The sequence below is a fragment of the Melopsittacus undulatus genome, chromosome 11 (assembly GCF_012275295.1).
Source record: "Melopsittacus undulatus isolate bMelUnd1 chromosome 11, bMelUnd1.mat.Z, whole genome shotgun sequence".
In the NCBI taxonomy this organism is placed as follows: Eukaryota; Metazoa; Chordata; class Aves; order Psittaciformes; family Psittaculidae; genus Melopsittacus; species Melopsittacus undulatus.
Window position 1 is genome coordinate 14,505,185 of NC_047537.1, and position 20,986 is coordinate 14,526,170.

The following is a 20,986-nucleotide window of genomic DNA, read 5'->3' on the forward strand; positions in this document are numbered from 1 at the left end:
CTTCCTTGGGATGCTGACAGACAGATCAAACACAAGGGGTGGAGACAATCTCCCCCCTTCCACGTGACAAATACTGCATAGGTATAAAAAGCATTTGCTCTCCCTTAACCTTGCCAACCCCCCTCCAGAGCTGCTAGCTCAGCCCAAGGCCTGAGATGAGCTGAGCTCTTTCATCTCTGAGCATCTTCACTGCCTCCATGGACTCTCTCAGGTGTAACCTGACTGGATATAAGTAGCTCTGCTGAGGATGCCCTTAGAGGAATAAGTGCTCACACTAGAGAGCATGAGCAGAAAGCAGTAAGAGCTCGTTTGCCTCAAGTCAGCAGTTCTGCTCCAAACAGACCCACGGCTGTCAGTGAAGCTTTTTCTTTCCCCATTAAAACAAAGCATTTGCCTTTCACAGCAGAAAGGCACCAGATCCCTTAGCACAGATGTGACACTGAGTGCTGCGCTGTACCTGTGCTAACAGGCTCTTTGGAATATCTTAACCAAGATGGAAAGCCACTAAGGACAACTGATGCAGCTAAGCAAGTACAAAGCCACTCATCCCTGTCCCTACAGTGCCACGACTCCAAACATGTGCCTTGTGCATCTGGATACCTTTGCACCAAAGCATACATTCTGGTGAACAACTAATCAATAGCCTTGTCTTAAACCCAGCCACTTATCCTTGACAGGAGCCCATATTTCCTGGAACTGTAATTCACTTGATGCTTGCTTCCTAAAATAACATTTTTTTGAGGATAGATTGCTATGCATATATATAGTAGGTAAGTGCATATTTTGCTTTAATACCAGGCTCTTTGTTACGTGCCATATCCAGAACATGTTCTTTGCTTTAATGACTTCAGTTATAATAGAGGGATTTCAGCCCATCACAGCCCTGATGAAACATGGAGCCATAAACACAGTTATAGGTTTACAAACACCATAAAAGCACCCTCACAAGACGATTTAGAGAGCTCTGCTCCCCTGACAGCCAGAGCAGCGCTCAGTCTCCTCTTCCCTGCTTCCCCTAAAATGGAGGTTAACAGAACTCTGCCTCCAACCAGCACTGCCAAAATGCCATGGGGAGGCAGGGGACAGGGCTGCAGGCTGGTCCCTGTGGAAGGCACTGATTTCAGTCACTGAAAAGCCCCGTGGCGTGAACTGAAGAGCATTAGCACATCCATAAGCAGAACAGCTCCAGGATGCTGAGCCCCAGGCATGTCCTGGGAAGGTCCATGGGGGGCAAAGCCTCAGGCTGCACTAGATGGTCATTCCTCATTAGACAGACAAACCGGGATCTTCCTTAAAGCTGCCCCTGCTCATTACTGCCGTTGTGTACTCCTCAGATTTGGCAGGCTTCTGAGTCAGAAGCGCAACCTCCAGTCAAGTCAGACCAGCCACAGGATGCTCCTCTGCTTACAACAGTGATTTTTGTACTTGAATTAAGATTCCCCAACTTTGCAGGCTGTGCATATGTGAAAGTACTGTGTTACCAGACACTGAAATGCAGCTAGTGTTAGTACATGGTAACCATGTGGGCAACAGTAAGCCAAGAACATGGTACTTCTCCATTTGAAGGTATACACTGCAGCTACTCAAGTACATACTCAAGATACTGTCAAGATTTAAAAGTATGTTGAGTATACAGAGAAAGCAGCAAAAGGGATAATTTTGCTATGAATATGACTGGCTATGCTCTTACCAGATGCTAAAAACCATCAGAAAGCACCTAATGTGACAGAATCCTGTCGTGAAAGGTCTTCAGCTGGGAACATCTGCATCAGATGAGCCTCAGACTCATCCCCAACAGGCACTGACTGGCTTTGAGAGATTTCTTTTCAGATACACCACTTCTCAGGTGTGCTTTAGGAGATCCCCTGCATGTTACAACACCACCCAGTGAACACAGAGCACCCCCTTCACCACACAGAGCCAGCTTCCATCCCACTTAATTCATCTGCCAGGATTCATTCCTCATTACCCCGGACCTAAGTGCCTGACTCAGCCAGCCACGTATGCAACATTCCCTTTATCCTATCAGGTACTTAACAGTGCCTCACACCTTGCTGCTTCCCTCCTTTGCCATGGCCTTGGGCACTGAAGGCTGAGAATACAGATTTGTATGGAAAAAGCCCAGCAGACAGGAAGATGCACTAGTCAGGATTCCTAAAGCCTTAGGAATCACTTGTGCCATGGCATTTAGTAGGGCTGAAGCTGCTACTTAATTAGGTTTGCTTAATGAGTCATATTAAATAGCATGTATGGAAGAACAGGTTTGCTATTAGTGTGAGGACCTCACTGGATTATCTGGGTGAAATGCTGCCATTACAATAGAGTCTTTTTTGCATTTTATATACTTAACCATGACCTACATTCCCATGCTCGGAGGAGGCCAATCTCCAGTGGGAATGTGCCTCTTTAATCAGCTCCAGCAGTTTTTCAGGGTTCAGCGGGGATGGATGGAGCAGCCTCATGTCTCTTCAGATAACACACAGCTACAGAAGCTCCAGGAAAGAGAGAGGTAGAACAGCCATCAAGTTCAAGGAAGGCAACAGTATCTGCAGCCTGATCTGACCAGTACCCTCTGCTCCAGAGACCACTGGGATGGATGAACACAGAGCCTGCACGGGCAATGGCCCTGGCCACATGCTTTACCTCCTTATGCAAGTGGTTGTCTCCAGCTGAAACTGCAGCCAAGATTGGGTTTGAGGAGGGAAATGAAACCAGCAGTCTTTGGGGCAGTCACCAACCTTACCTCTTGTCTCCAAAGAAAGGAGCCCATGGGCACTGGTAACGAGAACACAGAAACAAGCAGACTCATTGGCTGCATTAAAACACAGAGGGAGCAGGAACTCGCATGTAAGGATTACACCTTATCCTTATTACTGTGAAGTTCTAGGAAACTCAGAGAGGTTCCAAGATGCAGACTCTCCTCTACTACTACAGCAAAAAAAACAACCCAAAGCACACACCCCCCCCAAACCCTCCCTAAGAAAACCCCCAAATCAGAAAGGAACCCCTGAAGGCTCAACAGAGAAGCAATCTGTGCAGAACTGCTCTTGGGCAACAATATCAGGGAGGCAAACCCTTCCTTGAGGGCTTTCCCCTGGCACACCAGGGACACTGACACAGGACATCAAGCTTCAGGGACAACAGCTCCCTCTGAGGGCATCAGGGCAGGAACAGAAAAGCAGTGACAGAACACATCTCACTGCCACCCTTTGGAAAACACTCGTTTGGGTCAATGTGCTCTCCCCATCAGGATGAAGCATTTCAGATTTACCCTTCTGCAATCCTGTGGCTATTTTAGCTGTTTAAAACCCCAGCAGTTTCTACAAGCTGACCCACATCATTTTTGTGTCTCTCTATTACCACCAGCAATAAAGATCAAAGATGCCCCCAAAGGCTGTTAGCTTTGTTGATCCATGATGCAGAAGAGGATACACCGAACACTGCAAAGCTCAACAACACTGAGAGCAATAAAAATGCCTCCTGCTTTGGTATATGAAGCAGTTCAGATGAGGAGGCGCACAGAGAATGTGCATACAATAAGCTGTCACCAAATGACAAGGATTATGTTGCACAGCGCTAGGGCTGAGATTTAAGCAGCTATGAGATCACCAGGGGCGTGGTAAGAAAGCCACAGATGAAAAGAAATCCCACCATTTTCCCCCTTTTGTTCACATCATCCCAAACAGAACTGAGGAGAGATCAGGCTTAAAGTTCCCTTCAATGGGAGAGAAACAAGAACACCCTCTCCTTTGCTAGGGTATAAACTCCTTTCCTGCACAAGTGCAGCTCTACCAACACACAGGCTGGGGGTGACAAGACCACTAAGGCAGCAGCCAGACCATGTTCAGATGCTGCTGACCTATTGCAGGGCAGACACAGCCTAACGCTGCGGTAGGACCCGCCACCAGCACCGCTGCTGCACATCCTATTCCCCCGCTGCAGCACCAGCATCTCTCAAGGTGCTGAGGTTCAGCACCAGCACCTCTCTCAAACTGCTCCATCCCATGTACCAGACTTGAGGAAATGAAGCAAAGACGCCAAACTCAGCTGTGCGCAAGCACACACCTCACACTGAGCTCTACCAGAGCATAACAGTCATGGCAAGGGATGAAGATGTGAAGTCTGCTCATCCTCCTCCCTCTCCTCACACAGCCCTTGGCTGAACTGTCATTTTGATTGCCATTTTTAAGTGTTCGCTTTGCAAACCTCAACCAGTGAGGCATCACCTGGGAGTACCCCATCATGCACTCCTCCTGGCCTGGGGCCCAAGCCACTGGCAAGGGCAGGACAAGCAGATTCTCCAAAGCCTTCAACATATGAGGGGTGAATTCTCTACACAACAAGAACCAACCAATCTCACTGAAAATCCATACAGAAGGGTTTGTGAAGCCTGTAGCATGACATCCTCAAGGGCCACGGAGCTCAGCTCTCTATTTTTGTCAATGATCAGACCAAGATGAGGTTACTCTTCACAATTGCCTCAAGATAGGAAGAGCCCATAGTGGAGCACCTCTTTCAGAAGCAAAGTTTAACCCCAGATTTTTAGGGTAACTTAAGCCACCACTTATATTTAAGCTGAAAGATAAAAAGAAGGGTCTCCCCTTCTGGGTACCTGATCAGCAGTAACACAAACCCTTTGTGGCAGAGTCCCAGCAGAAATATAAGTCACCTCTGAAGCCATCCCTTGCCTGCAGGGCTCGCACTGATGGTTTGTGTACAGTTCTCCTTTCACAGATCTCCATTTCCAACCCAAGAGGCAAGCGCCACCTTTCTGGGCAAGATGATTTTAAGGGAACTCCAACTCTTACCACCCAAATTTCCGACCCCTCAGGATGGAGCCTCCACCTCTATTCTTACCACGCTTCCTCCTTCCATGCACAAAGCATACATGTTGTTTCAGCCCCAAATTGAGAGTTCTTCCTAGGTTTCAGTCTGCTCAGCAAACTGAGATGGTAACACAAAAACGGGGATTATTAAACATTGATGTGGTGGTGTGGTATGTGCTGCTCCATCAGTGCTCGAGTCTTCTGATACATTCGTGTTTCAGAACCCTTTCAGGATTATACTGTCACAGCTACACCACCCATAGGAACCAGCGCTAAGCATCCTTAACAGTCACAAACACAGAGGTAGCTTCCACAGGCTCTGGGTGTTGGAGATTCAGCAGCAATGGTAACTGCAATAGGCACCCTCCAGTCACGTTCTCCACCCAGCCACCTGAAGCCTCCAAGCACCGCAGTGTTAAAGCTTTGAAGCATCACATGCTTTCTGAACAGGAACAGCCCAAAGATCAGAAATGGGCTGCAAAATCAAAGCCTGTGATTCAAAAGTCCTGGCTCTGTTTCATCTAGCAAAGATGATTTTGATACAGTAGCTTTAAAAGAAAATGAAGTTTAAAAAGAAGCTGCTGCTCTCCTTTCAAAAGGATGTGATGATGGGCAGAGTTCTTCATCTCAGAAAGCCATCATGATAATGGCAAGTGGGATTTGCAATTGAATCCTCCTTCTTTCACATGCACCAATCACAGACCTCTCCACAAAGTTCAAGTAACACTCCAGGCTTGAATGCATCAAGACAAGCTGCAGTTTTCCTCTTGCAGAACACCTCAGCATCAGAAGCCAAGTCCTACAGCAACAGTGCAGAGACGGCATGTGATGGATAAATGCTTCAAGCAGGGAAGTCACCACAGCTTCCCCTGAAAGAGGACAATTATAAAGAGAGAATTGTGGAGATACTCTAACACTGCACCAAAAAGCACATTGCTACATGTTACCAACAGTCTGGGCACTAGGACAACACTTGGTAACAGGAAAACCATCCCTTTGTGATGCACACAAAGCAGGGAACTGAAAAAGTGTGGAGTTTCCTGGAAAAGAAATATAAATCACTTATGATGGGGGAGTCGGGTGGGATAAAACCAATACAGATCTATCAGTGTGACACTAACAGCAGCAGCAGCTTTTGTGAATGGAGCACCAGGATGATTCAAGACACTATTACAGCTTCCAAACACTTGAGAGAGCAGCTCTGATCAATAGCTGCCTCACCATTACACCATCGCTTGGCAGAGATGCGCAGCTTTCAATACATCTCATAAAGCAAGACAATGCCTCTGCTCAGAGATGTGCATTCCCCCCATCACTCAGGTTTCACCCAAGTGACATGTGCCTCCAGTTAAAACAGCTATTTATAGCAAGGTGGGTGTCAAGAAAGGTAATTTCATCCAGCACCGGAGGCCTGCGTGCAAATCACAGACCACACACTGTCATTTCTGATTAAAAGCTCTTTCTGGTCTCTAATGGAGATTTGCCACTTCGGGTAAACCTGGGTGTAGTTGAACATGACAGGTACCTTCTTCTCTTGAAAGCACGAGATAAAAGCACTGCTGGGATGAGGCTAAGCGGGAAGGAGCAGCACTAGCTATGCACATAGCACCTACTAACCTTGTGGTGTTCCCACTGGAGCCTCCGTTTCCTACATGGGAACATAAACACACTTTGTTTTGCTCTTCCTCAGAACACAGAGAACTCTGCTTCATTTCAAATACCCTGCAGCAATTAAGTGGGGAAATGCCCTTTTAGCTCACATACCAGTGGCCATGCATTGGCAGGAAAACCTAAAACCCAGCTCAACATCACTCCTCCGGTCAGATGCAACCAAGCACAGGGATGGACCGTTCTCTGAAGAACAACAAACATGCTACTGTTCTGAGTAAGTGGACTCCCAGGGGAAAATGAGAATAGCAAAGATAAGGGATGGGAGGATAAATGTGTGGGGAGAAAGGATCTTTGAGGCACCTGAGACTGGTATGAGAAGAAAGCTAAACTTAATCAGAGATTACACTTAACACTTAAGGGCCATGAACACTTAAGGGCCTCTGAAGCAACAGAATGGTATAAAACTGAAAGGAAGAACTATGAAGGCCCTGTTATCATACCAAACTTCTGCCTACAGCAGCAGTAACACACCTCATCAAGAACTGCAATTTAGTGTCTTTTCCACCATGCTCAGGAGTACACACAGGTTGGACAATGAAGCTATCAACATCACTCTGTGTCTGATCCTTCATCTTCTGTTTTATACCTTCACTGCCAGCACTGTAGCAATCTGAACCCAACTGGAGCAAAGTTAGCAGCACCAACAAGAACGAAGGACATTTCATAATGATTTCTTCAGCTGCTTTCCAAAACTACTCTCTTGGACTCTGGGGTGCTGGCTTCGCTGCCATCTTCACATCAACAGGATTCTTCCACAGGAGCTCCACAGCAGCAGGAGCTGCACAGCATTGCTCAGAAATGCTGCTACAGAATGGCTTGCCAAGCTGTACTAAGCAGTTGTAAAATCCAAGTTGTGGAAAGCAAGAGCTTTCCACCCCAAGTTTGTTGCCCCCTCCGCATGCTCACCTTTGGCAGCATTAAGAGAACAACACTCGCAGGTAGAGGAGCTGGAAACCAGGAATCTGTCCTACAAACATCACCTTTAAAAGCTGCTCTGTTCAGACCCTTCATTTCTCACCACAGCTCTCCTGACAGCCAACACTTACCAATGGCAGGTTAGAAGAGATTCATTCCATTATCACAAGCTTAGGTTCATGCCAGTCAGCACGGGCAGTAAAGTGCACTCAACAGTAACTATCAGAGGTAGGTAGGGTGGGTGATGAGATGGGACTACCCAACTGATAGTGGCCAAGAAGGTCAAATGCAGGCTGTCAAACCCAACATGACTGGAAGCTGATGGGGAGCCCATACATCTCCACAACTGCTAAAGGAAAAAAAGAAAACAGCTTTTGCAGCGTGTGCTCATTTCACAGCAAGTGTGCCAGCTATGGGAGGCCTCAGATAAGAGTATCTTTTCTACAAAACTGCCTTGTTTGCATGGTTGTATATATGCTAATCTGAAGAGAAAGCAACTGCATGGGGCAGAAACAAAAGAAGGCAAAGCATCCCTGTGAGAGACACACATTAGGTGTGAACACACATTGTGTGTTTGCACCCAATGCCAATTAAACAGTAGAATACACAGAATTAGTGCAACACACACTGGGTCCCATTCACTACACTAAGACATAATTCAACTCAATTGTGCAAGAGAAGATAAATTCTAAAGAGAAGATAAATTCTAAATGCTAAAGGGTATCCATGGATGGTGATCTCATATTAAATGAGGGACTCTTCACCAGCGACTGTAGTGATAGGACAAGGGGTGATGGGTTCAAACTGAAACAGGGGAAGTTCAGGTTAGCTCTTAGGCAGAAGCTGTTCCCTGTGAGGGTGCTGAGGCGCTGGCACAGGGTGCCCAGAGAAGCTGTGGCTGCCCCATCCCTGGCAGTGTTCAAGGCCAGGTTGGACACAGGGGCGTGGAGCTGGATGAGCTTTAAGGTCCCTTCCAGCACAAACCAGGCTGGGATTCTGTGAAGTTACATTACTGAGAACAGAAGAAATAAACATACACACAGCACAACCAGGAGGAAGCCAGGAACTCAGCCTGGATTTCTTCCAGATCTCCAAGTGTCAACACTGCAGAAAAACAGACTCCTCCAATTGAAGATTTTACACATGCATTACGATGACCACATCAGTTTCCATATTTGTGATTCTTTCCCCCCTATAAATTATTAATCGTGCTCTAAGATCCCCACCAAAACAAGAAACATGAGAGCAGATCACGTAATCCTCCTGTGAAATACAGAGTGCACGATACGGGAAGCGTTAAGTTTTCATCTAACACTTGGGCTCAGATAAAAGCAGCTGCAGGAAGGAAACACTAATACCATTCAACAAGGTACTCAAGGCTGAGCAGGGCAGCCAGAGCCAATTCAGAAAGCATGTGAAAGGGAGAAAATGGTTGTGCTTCCTCACATAACAGCACGTTTGTAAAGACAAGAAGCTACTTAGGAGCCAGGTTTGCTTTTAGCACGAGATGGGTATAAACTGCCTGCATGTTTATGCTGGAAATCACACATTTACTCCTCAAGACTGGGACAGCTTCCTAATTCGAGGCGTGCAAACAGTTAACTCTTTATGAGAGACCTTCCCAGCAGGTGGAAGGAGGTGATCCTGCCCCTCTGCTCTTGTGAGACCTCACTTGGAGCATTGTGTGCAGTTCTGGTGTCCTCAACATAGAAAGGACATGGAACTGTTGGAACAAGTCCAGAGGAGGTCACAAAGATGATCAGGGGCTGAAGCACCTCCTGTATGAAGACAGGCTGAGAAAGTTGGGGCTGTTCAGCCTGGAGAAGAGAAGCTGCGTGGAGACCTCAGAGCAACTTCCAGTGTCTGAAGGGGGCCTACAGGGATGCTGGGGATGGACTATTCATTAGGGACTGTAGTGATAGGATGAGGGGTAATGGGTTGAAACTTAAACAGGGGAGGTTTAGATTGGATATAAGGAATAAACTCTTTACTGTGAGGGTGCTGAGGCACTGGAATGGGCTGCCCAGGGAAGTGATGAATGCTCCATCCCTGGCAGTGTTCAAGGCCAGGTTGGATGAAGCCTTTGGTGATACGGTTTAGTGTGAGGTGTCCCTGCCCATGGCAGGGGGGTTGGAACTGGATGATCTTAAGGTCCTTTCCAACCCTAACTATTCTATGATTCTATGTGACAGCAGGAACCTGCTCAGGGTGCCCTCACCAGTACGCAGGAGTGCTCAAGAGTGATCCCAGGTTGTGCCCGCCCAGCACACATTGTATTACAGTAAAGTCATTGTTCACTTTGCTCTATCATGACAGGGAACGTTTGGTTTGTGAACCAATTTCTCCATCACATCCCAGCACAATCCCCAAACCCACACAAAACCAAAGAGAGGAAGTTTCTAGCCCCAGAGGCAAAAGGGCAAACCAGCCAAGTCAGCTCCACAGGTTGGCTGTTTGGGGTGAAAAGGCAGTTACTGAGCCAGTCACACTCTGCACGTGACTGTCCAACTGTTACACACACAGGCGAGAGCTCAGAACACCGACACATGAGGATGATGGATTTAAAACCCCTCAAGTTTCTTCCTAATGGAAGCAGATGGGAATTCTGGTTCTTCCTCTGCAGTGGCACCTTCCCTGCTGTGTAATTCTGCAAGGTCCTCTCTTCTTTCCTGATTTCAGGACTAAACAGAGGTGTGTAGTCTAGGAAGCAGTTTGCTTCATCCATTAAGCAGTCTGATTCATGCTGTGGACTTTCCTCCAGCTTAGAATGCTTCCACAGCCAGGGTAAATCCATGTTCAATCACAAACAGCATTAAATATACCTCAAGAAAGAAAGAAACCGTGTACTACTACACCTCCTTAGGAAGAGCTTCCCACTTGCAATGTTGGCCAGCCCACCTCTTACAAATGACTCATCCACATCTGCAGGCTTTAAAATAAAACAGCCAAACACAGAGGTTTTCCAGGAAGGATGGAGATTCCTGCCTCTCCCCCGCTCCCATTTTCTGCTTTAAACTGAAACCCACAGGCACTTCACTGAGACAAGATTGTACTTCAGCACGGGAAACCCCAGCAGCTTTTACAACCTGTGGCACAAGGACAGAGAGCAGGCTTCTGACAGAAGTCACACGTGCTAAGGATGCAGATATGAGGAGGCAGCTCATTATGTACCCTTGCCAGCCAGTTACACAACTGCAGTAACTCTAAATTTAGAAGATGTGGCTATTTTGCCTCTAGACTAAAGCTGTTTCAAGGAACTTGGACAGAAGCGCTGAACAGAAGCATGAATGTTCCTTACAACAGCTATGCGAATTGTTCACTTGGGTTAGATACATAACCCACCTTCCAAGCAGAAACCCCAACTGTCATCCTCAACAGCAGACTGAAGGGCAAAGGCAAAGGACAAAGAGGGCCTTGCTGGAGACCTGATCAACTCTGAACAACAGCATCAAGCAGTGCCCCACGCACACTCCCCTCCAGCACTGCAAAGGTGACAAGGCAGAGACCAGCACCAGCCATCAGAGGCAGGCCCTACGTTGCAGGGCTGAGACCTCCCACCCCTCCCCAGCAGCAGGTAAGGCAGAAGTGGCCATCTCAGTGCACATGGAGGAAAGCTGCATGAAGGGCAATACAGAGGCTCCTTGGAGATCCGAGCACAGCTCAGTTCCAATTGTGTTTCAGTGTGGCTGCTGCCAACTACTTCACTGAGGACTGAGATCTAGGGCCGGTTCTTTATCAGTGTTATCTTGAGCCAAGAGGCCTGCAACACCACTGAGTTCTAGAAACACTGCTGTGAACTAAGCTAATGGCCTCCTGTGACAGCTCTTCACTGGCTACATTTCTACCTTTGCCTCTCTCTAGACTAGATTTATACCTAAAAACCAGCTTTCAACAATACTAGAATCCTCAAAAGCTATTCATACAAGTAAAACCAAAACAAACTCAAGCTCCTCAACAGAAAGAGATACAGCATGTCTTCTGGTTTCCAAGCATCCCACTTCACACATATACCAAATAACCAACGTATTATAGTTTGAGGTGAGAATAGCTTGCCCAGACCAGACTGTAGCTATAACTCCACTGAGGAAGTCAAAAGCTTTTCCACCAAGCAGATAGCTCATGCTCTCCAGCCCTGATCAGAAAGGCTGAAATCGAGAAAGCCCTGAGCACATCCCAGGAAAGCACCACCAAGGCCTGGCACTACCCACAGTCACCTGAGAGGGAAGTTTCTGTCACCTTTCCAACACAGCCAAAGAGGCACTGCCACATCAGAGCCTTTTTATCCCTTTGAAGATGAAAAGCACTACTTACTTGCTAAGTATCCTTATCAGCACAGAAGCAGAACTGCTTCTTACAACCAAAATGATTCATAAGCAAAATGTTTTTATTCTCCAAGAAGACAGACCCTTTCAACAGCAGGTAAAACAAATACATCCATCATGATGGAACTGACTCCAGCTCTCCCAGTATCAGGGTATTTCACTAAAGCAGAGGGTTCACCATCCACTGACAAATGAAAACTGCACCCAGTCACTTCAACTGGAATGATGCACGAGGAACTCACAGCTTTGGGCAAAGAAACACAGTTAAGAGCCTTAAGCTCCTGCTCTTCACAGCTGGTTGATGAAACAGCCTCCTCGATTGTGAGCCTCCAACACCCCGCTCACAAGCAGAAAAGCTCAATAGCTTTACAGGCAGTGGTAAAGCCAAACCGCTGGGCTGGGTCTGATGTGTGCTGAATGCAGAACCATATGGTACAATGTTACTGTACAAAAGCAGTGCTGCTTCATGGGATAAAGGGCAAAGCTGGAGAGACTGTAACCAGAGGCTGTGAAGTGATACCATGCAAGCTGAGCAGGGTTTCCTTGTTCCATGTTTACTCCTGGGAATTCAACTTCTCCTTGGTCTGAAAGCTTTGGTAAGACACCAAGTGCTCCTGGCCTCTCCTTCCTTGCTGCAAGGCCCTGGTCTCACCTCTGACCACCAGCCTTCACACTGCCCATTCCTCTCACAGAGAGTTACAGCACCAGCTCTTGAGGGAAGAAACAGAGGTCATGATTTTAAAGATAATGGGAAAAGCAGGGAGAAACCATTCAGTTCTGCAATTAAAGCAGCCTACCTATGGCATCCAGTGTACATCCCCAGCAGGGAGCTGGTTGTTCTACCCCCTTGAAAAACAGGGCAAATTATTTAAGATGCAGTTTGATGTGTCCTGCTTTTGGGCCAAGGGGAATGGCTTGAACCTGACAGAGGGGAGACTGAGCTGAGCTCTTAGGCACAAGCTGTTTCCTGTGAGGGTGCTGAGGCGCTGGCACAGGGTGCCCAGAGAAGCTGTGGCTGCCCCATCCCTGGCAGTGTTCAAGGCCAGGTTGGACATGGGGGCTTGGAGCAAGCTGCTCCAGTGGAAGGGGTCCCTGCTTGTGACAGGGTTGGAGCTGGATGAGCTTTAAGGTCACTTCAACCCAAACCAGGCTGGGATTCTGTGATCTTGGTGTATGTGCAGAAAAAGCATTCTGTATCTTGGCTTCCTCCTGCTCTCCCTATACTCCCACAATTCTGCCCCACGCCAGAGGCTAATGGAGCAATTCCAAGCCCAGTACTAGCCTGCTTTAGACAACACTTCCACACATTTCAGCTACCCATTCAGACCAGCAGGTTAGTAGCTTGCAGCATACAGGCACCAATGCTGTTTAGCTTAAGTCTTCCCCATAACCTGAACCACAGTGCAAACTCCACAACCACGGAGCTTCTCTAGTGCAGCACGTACCTGACTGACAGAAGATGACCAAAGCACAATGGTGATGCCATCCCTTTAAAAAAGCAGCTCAAAAAGTGAAGCCCAGTGTAGAGAGGTACAGACTTCTTAGTCTTAAAATCTGACCACTCTCAACCCAGGTTCTTGGCCCCAATCTACATGTCATTCTGTAAGAGGGAAGAATTCCATCTGCAGGTGCTTCTTGAATCTCTCTCCATTAAGTTGCTTTAAACCCTACACAATTAAGGGCAGAAGACAAATGTAACATCACTTGTACTTCCCCTCACCTCTCCTGACAAGCACACATCCAACATAAAGCTATCAAGGCCTATCCACCATCAACATGTTTGTTTGCATCTACACCACACTCTCAAGATTTCAGCCCAGTAAATGCTCACAATTGCCACTTGGGCCACTTCCAGTGCCTGGCCCAAGCACTTCCCAAAGCAGAGAGCACAGCAGACAGAATTCCACAGCTCACCTTTTTGCCAGATGTGCAGTAAAATGCACAAGGTAACCAAGAATAATCCTGAAGTTCACAATGAGAGATGCTTCCTATCAAGAAACACAACACCCTAACCTATATGAAGTAGGGCTGCATGTGCTCTGGCTCCCCGCAGCAGGCAAGGATCCTCCATGCAGTTCATTTAGCTCACACCAAGAGCAGGTCTAAAACCAAAGGGTACCTGTCAACTTGAAACCTAGGCACATCTGAAAGCAGCTATTAGTCACCAGTAATCCGCATCACCTCCACTAACAAAACCACATGTTTTTCACAGCATTTGATGTTGCTCACCACCCTTTACACTCATTATTGCTCTACCCCCCAGTGCAGTCTGCTGCCTTCACAGAAACACTTAACAGAGAGGAAGAAACCTTATCCATAGCTGTCAAAGGCAAATCCCCTACCCAGCTCCAGGACCTTGCCACTAACAGAAACTGGCTTTTGCTGAAGTTTAACTCCACACAATCCCAGGATCATCAGGGTCAGAGGGACCTCTGGAGATCATTCAGTCCAACCCCCTGCTGAGGCAGGGCCACCCAGAGCAGGTCACACAGAACATGGCCATGGTGGGTCAGGAATGTCTGCAGAAGATGACTCCACAACCCCCCAGGCAGGCTGTTCCAGGGCTCTGCCACCCTCAGCATAAAGAAGTTCTTCTTCATGTTGAGGGGAAACTGAAACTTCACAAATGAAGCCAGCAGAATATCTCGGTTTCAGACACAAACATGCACAGATCTCCTTGGCAATGAAACAGCCAACAGCAAATGGGGAATAAAAAAAAAAAGCCCAAACATTCCCATGGAGTCTCCCTGTAAGGGTTTTTGTTGTTCTAGAAGATGGAGTTAGCATTCACCTACCTTGCCACAGGTCTAAAGGTCTCAGGAGTGGGACACCCCAGCTATTCAAGGAGCCTGAACTGAGTTACAAGCCAAGTGCTTTGAGCACTACATAAAATGAAGAGAGCCAAGCCATCATCTCGCATCCCCTAGTAACAGGAAACTCAGGACTGACAACCTTAAAAGCAAGTTCAAAGCTTCCAGACTAAAGCATCAGCTCCTGCGCTTACAACAACCCCTTTGGTCCAAAACTCAGCAGAGGGTGGAAGGTAACAGGAGAGTGGAAACAATGAGGCAGGTTTTTCCTCTGTAGCATTTAGTAAGGTGTCATCACCTTCTGAGCCTCTGAAATCCCCCAAGTAATTAAACAGTCAAAGAGTCATGTGAGAAGAGGCTTTTAGCTTCACAGTTATTTCCCAGCACCAATACAGATGCTAAACATTACAAAGCATCCTTCCTCTGAAGAGAGGAGCTGAAGGCAGCTGCTGTAAGAAAGACCTTGCCCCAAAAAGCTTCTGCCATTTAACTGCAATGAAGAACCTTCACCCAAAAAAAGTAACCTGGTAAAACTGCCTGAAGCTGCTTCTTTGCAACAGTCTGCATCAGAGCTGCAGCACAGCAGTGAAGGAAGAGCTTGTATGGGAATGCTGCAGTAAATGCTTCACTCGCCAGGTATTTCAAACCCTGTCATGGGCTTTGATCGATTCCTGCTAAAGCTTTTAGTGCACATTAGTTTGTTTACTGGTCCTAAGAGCATTATTACTTTGGTTTCTTTTTTTGGGGCTATACAAGCACATTGGAAGAGATCATGTCACAGAACCTGCTGCCTGAGCACAAGTTTTGTCCTTTGACAACCCTCCTGTCCAGGCCTGGGATAGTTCTAACTCATTGCTTAGCCCAGGTGGCCACTTGCAACTCCTGACTGATCAACTCACTCTGCACAGTGTACACAAACCAGCCCTCCATGCAGTATTCAGTGCTGTATTCATACACTATTTAGGACTCCTGAGATTTCCAGCCCATGAGTTGTGCAGGAGTCTGCTTTTGCACTAAAATATTAATGATGATCCCCAAGTCTATATTGCAAAAGTCAAACGAATCAAAGCAAAATGGGGAATTGACTCGAGGGTAGGTAACCTTGCAACAGACACTCACAGGATGGAAAGGTCACACATTAAAGTGGTTCTATTTTACACAGAAGTGCAAAAAATTCCAGTAAGCCTTTTCTTGTCTCCTGTCTCTGATGGCTACAAACACCAGGTGGTGTCAAAGAACCCTCCTGGGAGACTAACTGAAATGCAAGAATAGGGTTACATAGAGCTTCCTCATGCAGTAAACCCCAGTCTTCGTAGTGTATGAGCATGGAATTGGTGTGCTGCAATGAAACTGGACTTCTTGGCTGTGACCAGTATCTCCTCATGGCTTCTGAAAAGGATCCTGCCTGTGCAAGGCAGAGCTCTCCCTCCTGACCTGCTGCAAAGCACTCCTGCTGCATCACTGCACTTCCAGAAAGAGAACCTCTTGCCAGGTAGGATAATGGAAGATTTTGGGGCTGTTTTCATCCCTCCACTGCAGATAGCTCCCATAGAGTCACTAAGTAGGATTAACATTTGAAGAGCGTGGCCTGGGATCCCAGCAATGAGGGCTGAGAGGGTCTGCAAAGGGATGGAGAAGGGAAATGCAGACCTTCAGTGAAAGATTTATTTCCTTCTCCTATGTATAAGCACAGGAAGATCACAACTGAAAAGTCCAGGTCATAGCAGTAACTACACGGCAGAATTCAGACAAGAAAAACTATTCATTAAAACCTTGAAATGATGAGAGTATAAAGTCTTCAGAAACTTCTCCTGCAATCTTATATTCATGACTCAGTACTGGAGGTCAAGAAATTCTAGCAGTGAAAAAAAAGGACAAAAGGGCTGTGTGGGGCAAAGCAGAGTTGAATCCACAGAGATAACATCAGATAATTTCCAGCTAACAAGCATCAGCTACTGGGTTGTGTCTGAGGAGCACTGATAGTCAGAATCTGTCTCCAAAGCAAAGCTGAACACAGTCACAGCCACTCAAACCAAGCTGCATCCTGGACCTTGAAAACAAAAGGCTGCTAAAAAGATAAACACAATTGTACTTTGACACTGAGGGCAACCCTGGGACCCTGTAAGGTCCCTACATGTAAACCCATCAGCACTGTGTGTGTACCACAGCATCACACCAAGTGCCAGCATCCCCTCCCAGGGTGGACACAGAGCAGGGATCTTGGAGGCCCGGAGCTTGTACCTTATCTGAAGGCCTGTAGATAAGGTGCTGAAACACAACACCTGAACTCTCCATTTCCCCAGCTGCAGAAGCTGCCTTGCACAGGCTTTGTGAACAGGAAAGGCAGCAGAGAGCTCACACACTTTTGGGTGAGAGGCAGAAGGAAGGGAGCAACATTTTAAGGCACTCTATGAGCATTACTAACACCCAATCCATCCCAGCATCTTTGTGAGGTTCCCAAAGGCAGCTCAAGCATGCAGCAGGAAAGCTAACCTGCAGCTGAGAAATCCTGAATTAACATTCAGCTGGGCTCAAGTGCTCCTGCTAAGGTGTTAGAGAAAGCCCTAAGTGCTCACACCAGGTCACAGCACTTCACAACCTGTGCTGTAATCACACCCAACAGTATCATGAAGACAAGAGATAAGGCTTTAGCCACTCAGAGGAACTGCTCTTCAGGTTTGCTGGGTCAGAAAAGACAGGGATGGCAAATATACTTGTAAAGGGAAGCTTGCTCCTTCCAGGACTGCTTGGGTCTTAAAATATTCAGCAGCACTGATTTCCCAGTGTCTTAAACAGGGCTCATGGAAGGCAGGAAAGGAGCACAAGGAGCCAGAGGGTACCTCCAGATTACTGTCATGACTATCAACACAGGAATCAAATGGAGGAGTGCACTCAGATGTACCACTTATTACAAGAGGAGCTGGTGGGGCTTTTGTACTGACTGAGAGCTCTCTTCAAGACAAAGTTTTATTACCTATTAACATCAGTTATGGTGTGCTGTGGTTTATGTGCCTATCACCTCCAACAGGAAAGAGCAACAGCAAGCACTGAACTTCTAGAAGCACCAGTGAGAATGATTGGCTTACTTATTCCCTAGCTGAAAACCAACATGGAACTGGCCCAGAGTTTAAAGCCAGGAAAGCTCAGGGTTGCAATTGGATACAGAAAGCTGCCTTTAACCTTTGCACTGGAAGCTAAAGGTGTTTCACTACCCTCAAATAACAACACTCAACTCTATCCAACCCATACACTAGGGTTTATAGATCTTCAAGTGCTTGACAAACAGGGGAGAGACAGGAATGAACCTAACACACAAACCAGGCACACGATGGCACAAGATGGGGCTAGTGGAAGCCCTGGCACCATGAGCACCTTTACCCTCTCCCCATTTCAGATTTAAGAGCTCAGGAAAATACAAGGGTGACACAAGCATCCTCTCAAATTCATGGCTTAGCTGTGACCAGCACAAGTCAACATTAAGGATGTCAAGCAAGAGCCTCACAGCCAAAGATGGTAAGAGTCAAAGACATTAAAAGAAGCACCTGCAGCTAACAGCAGGCAACAGCACCCAAAAGGAAACAAACTTTAGGCTCAGGACAGCCATGTAGTGCCCACAGTTTGTATCACTTCCAGCACGGCCAACAAGAAGGACATCAGGCTTACCTGGCTGGTTCTCACACATCAGTGTAACCCAGAAAGGACTAGGTTAGCAGACAGCCAAAATCCCTGATTATAACCACAAAATGGTAAGTCCCATAGCATGTTTCCAATGGCATCAGGTTTGTTTTTAACAACCCCGAGCTGCAGTGCAGACAGCACACAATGCCTCTCAATTTTGTTAGTGGGCAGCTTCCCAGATGGAAAAATCAATACAAGTACACCTCAGCTCCTCAAGCACTCAGGAGACTTCTCTGCAGGTTAAAGTGGTAGAGATGCCTACACCAGAGGAGAACCACCACGAAGAGGAACGACACTTTATTTCCATAACTGTCTTTGATTTCTGACCGTCTCCAGTCCAGCTTTTTCTAACACTGTAAAGGGTTCAGTTACCAAGCGAGTGAAGTCAGAGCCAGCACTCCTGGATTCGGGAACCCAGTAGCAACTCCCAAGTCTATGTTTACTCACCCAAACCAAGGTGGCTTTGTTTAGGTGCTTAAACCACACTCACCCTGGGACAAATCCTTGCTGCAACAGCACACAAAGATTTCACTGGAAAGCTGCAGGGACTGAATCGTGGTTCTTTCGAGAAAGAAGCCTTTTATTTTCCCAAGGTAGAAACCCATCCCGTGGCAGTATCTTTTCTGAATACCTGTTTTCATTTTCCTTATCTCCAAGCAGTCACGTGGGCAATGACACTACCACCTAAATTTAGCTCATTCCGTTAGCACTTGCAATCCCACCGATGCCTGTAGGACTGCAACACACCTTCCTTCCTCCCGGCCTTCCCTCTCTCCTTCAGTGCACAAGGCCATTTCTGCACCAGCAAAGCACACACCATACCAGAAGCCCCCCAGCTCGCCTGCCACCCCAGACAAGGGCCAGGACCCACTGCAGGGGCAGTGCAGGCCTGTTTTGTTCAGTGCAACGCCCATTCCTCGCAGGCCCCTTTGTGTTCTATTACAGTGCCCCCTCGCTCGCTTTTGTCTCTGTACTGTCAGTCAGTGTACGCCAAGCGAACTTTGGGAAGTGGGAATGCTCTGACACACACCTACCTACACCTTGTGGCTCTTCGGATGGAATTAAGAGGTCACAGATTTACGCATGGCTCAGCGGCAGGGGGTACAAGCTCACGTCAACAAGGGCAGATCCAGACCACAATTACTCCCCGCTGAAATCTGCACGGGGAAAGCCCACGCCGAGGTTTCCCTATTCAGCTGCTGACTCCCTGAAAACAGGCAATGACGACACTGTCCATGAAGGCAGAGATACCGGCCCACATTCCCAGCATGAGGGGTCTGGAAGCTCGCACAAACCACCTTCGCAGGCAGGCCTCTCTCTGCCATTCAACAGCAGAAGGTGCCCCTGCCTGTGGCAGAGGGGCTGGAACCGGAGGAGCTTTAAGGTCCCTTCCAACCTAAACCATTCTAGGATCCGATTCCACGATTAAATCCCAGCACCCCAGCCGTGCTCTGCCACCAGCAAAGAGCAGCAGCAGAACCCACGCCGGCCTTCCAGAAGGAGCGCAACGAAGGAAGGGAAAGGGATCAGGATTTCAACCTCTGCAGGACCCTGTCCACCTTTCCTGCTCCGGCCATGGCTCCACAGCGCGCAGGGACGGGGTAGAGCAAAGAAAGCCGCAAACCCCCTTCGGCGGGGGCTCCGGAGCAGCGGACACCGGAGCCCGCGGAGGCACCGGCAGCCAGCGCGGAGCCAGGCCCCCCAGTGCGGGCCACCCGCGGGCGCAGAGGCCGCGCCAGCCCCCCCGTCGGCGGCAGCCCTGGTTACCTTGGTCTCCTTGACGTGCTGCTTGATGCCCTCCGGGTACCACTGCACCCGCACGTAGCCCCGCCGCAGCGGGCTGGAGCGGCCCTCCTCCGCGCCGCCGGGGCCGGGCCCTCCGGACTCAGAGCCTCCCGAGCTGGCGGCGCCGGCGCCGGTGCCTCGGCCGCCCTCATCCGAGTCCTCCTCCGAGTCCTCGCCGTGGATGAGGCGCACCAGGCCGAAGCGCACGGAGCCGCGGTAGCGCCCCGACACCAGGTCGTGCGAGAAGAGGAGGCGCTGCGATCCGCCCGGCGGGGCCGGCAGCGGCAGGGCCGGGGCCGCCTCAGCGGGCAGGTCCGCCATGGCGCCGGGAGTCACGGCAGAGCGCGCGGCCGCCTCGGCGGGCGGGGGAGGGGAGGGGCGGAGTGGCGCGGGCCGCGCGCAAGTAATGGTGGGAGGCGGGGCCAGGTGAGGTCACGCCCACAGTCAGGCCACGCCCACCGTGAGGGAGGGGGCGGGTACGGACACGGACTTCAGGGAGGTTTGGGCTGAGCCATGTCCCTTGTCACTGGGGGAGGTTGGACTGCACCACGTCCTCGGTTACCGGGGGTTGTACCGCACTATCCCCATGTCCTCGATCATCGGAGGGCTGCACTGCACCATCCCCGTGTTCCTGGTCACTGGGGGCTGCACTGCACCATCCCCATGACTCCCGTCACTGGGGGCTGCACTGCACCATCCCCATGACCCCTGTCACTGGGGGCTGCACTGCACCATCCCCGTGACCCCCGTCACTGGGGGCTGCACTGCACCATCCCCGTGACCCCCGTCACTGGGGGCTGCACTGCACCATCCCCATGACTCCCGTCACTGGGGGCTGCACTGCACCATCCCCATGACCCCCGTCACTGGGGGCTGCACTGCACCATCCCCGTGACCCCCGTCACTGGGGGCTGCACTGCACCATCCCTGTGTCCCCGGTCACTGACTTCATTTGACTTCCTTGATTCCAAGGGTTTTT

The 20,986-nt window shown here is 48.8% G+C and overlaps 1 protein-coding gene across 1 annotated transcript in view; it reads right to left on the reverse strand.

The window, feature by feature from the left end:
- UBE2O (ubiquitin conjugating enzyme E2 O) overlaps positions 1-20,357 on the reverse strand; it is a 64,417-nt gene extending 44,060 nt beyond the window's left edge. The window contains exon 1 of the mRNA XM_031044893.2: positions 19,990-20,357. Coding sequence (XP_030900753.2) covers positions 19,990-20,328 — 339 coding nt within the window. The 5' untranslated portion in view covers positions 20,329-20,357. The remainder of the gene's footprint in view (positions 1-19,989) is intronic.
- Positions 20,358-20,986: the final 629 nt, after the last annotated feature.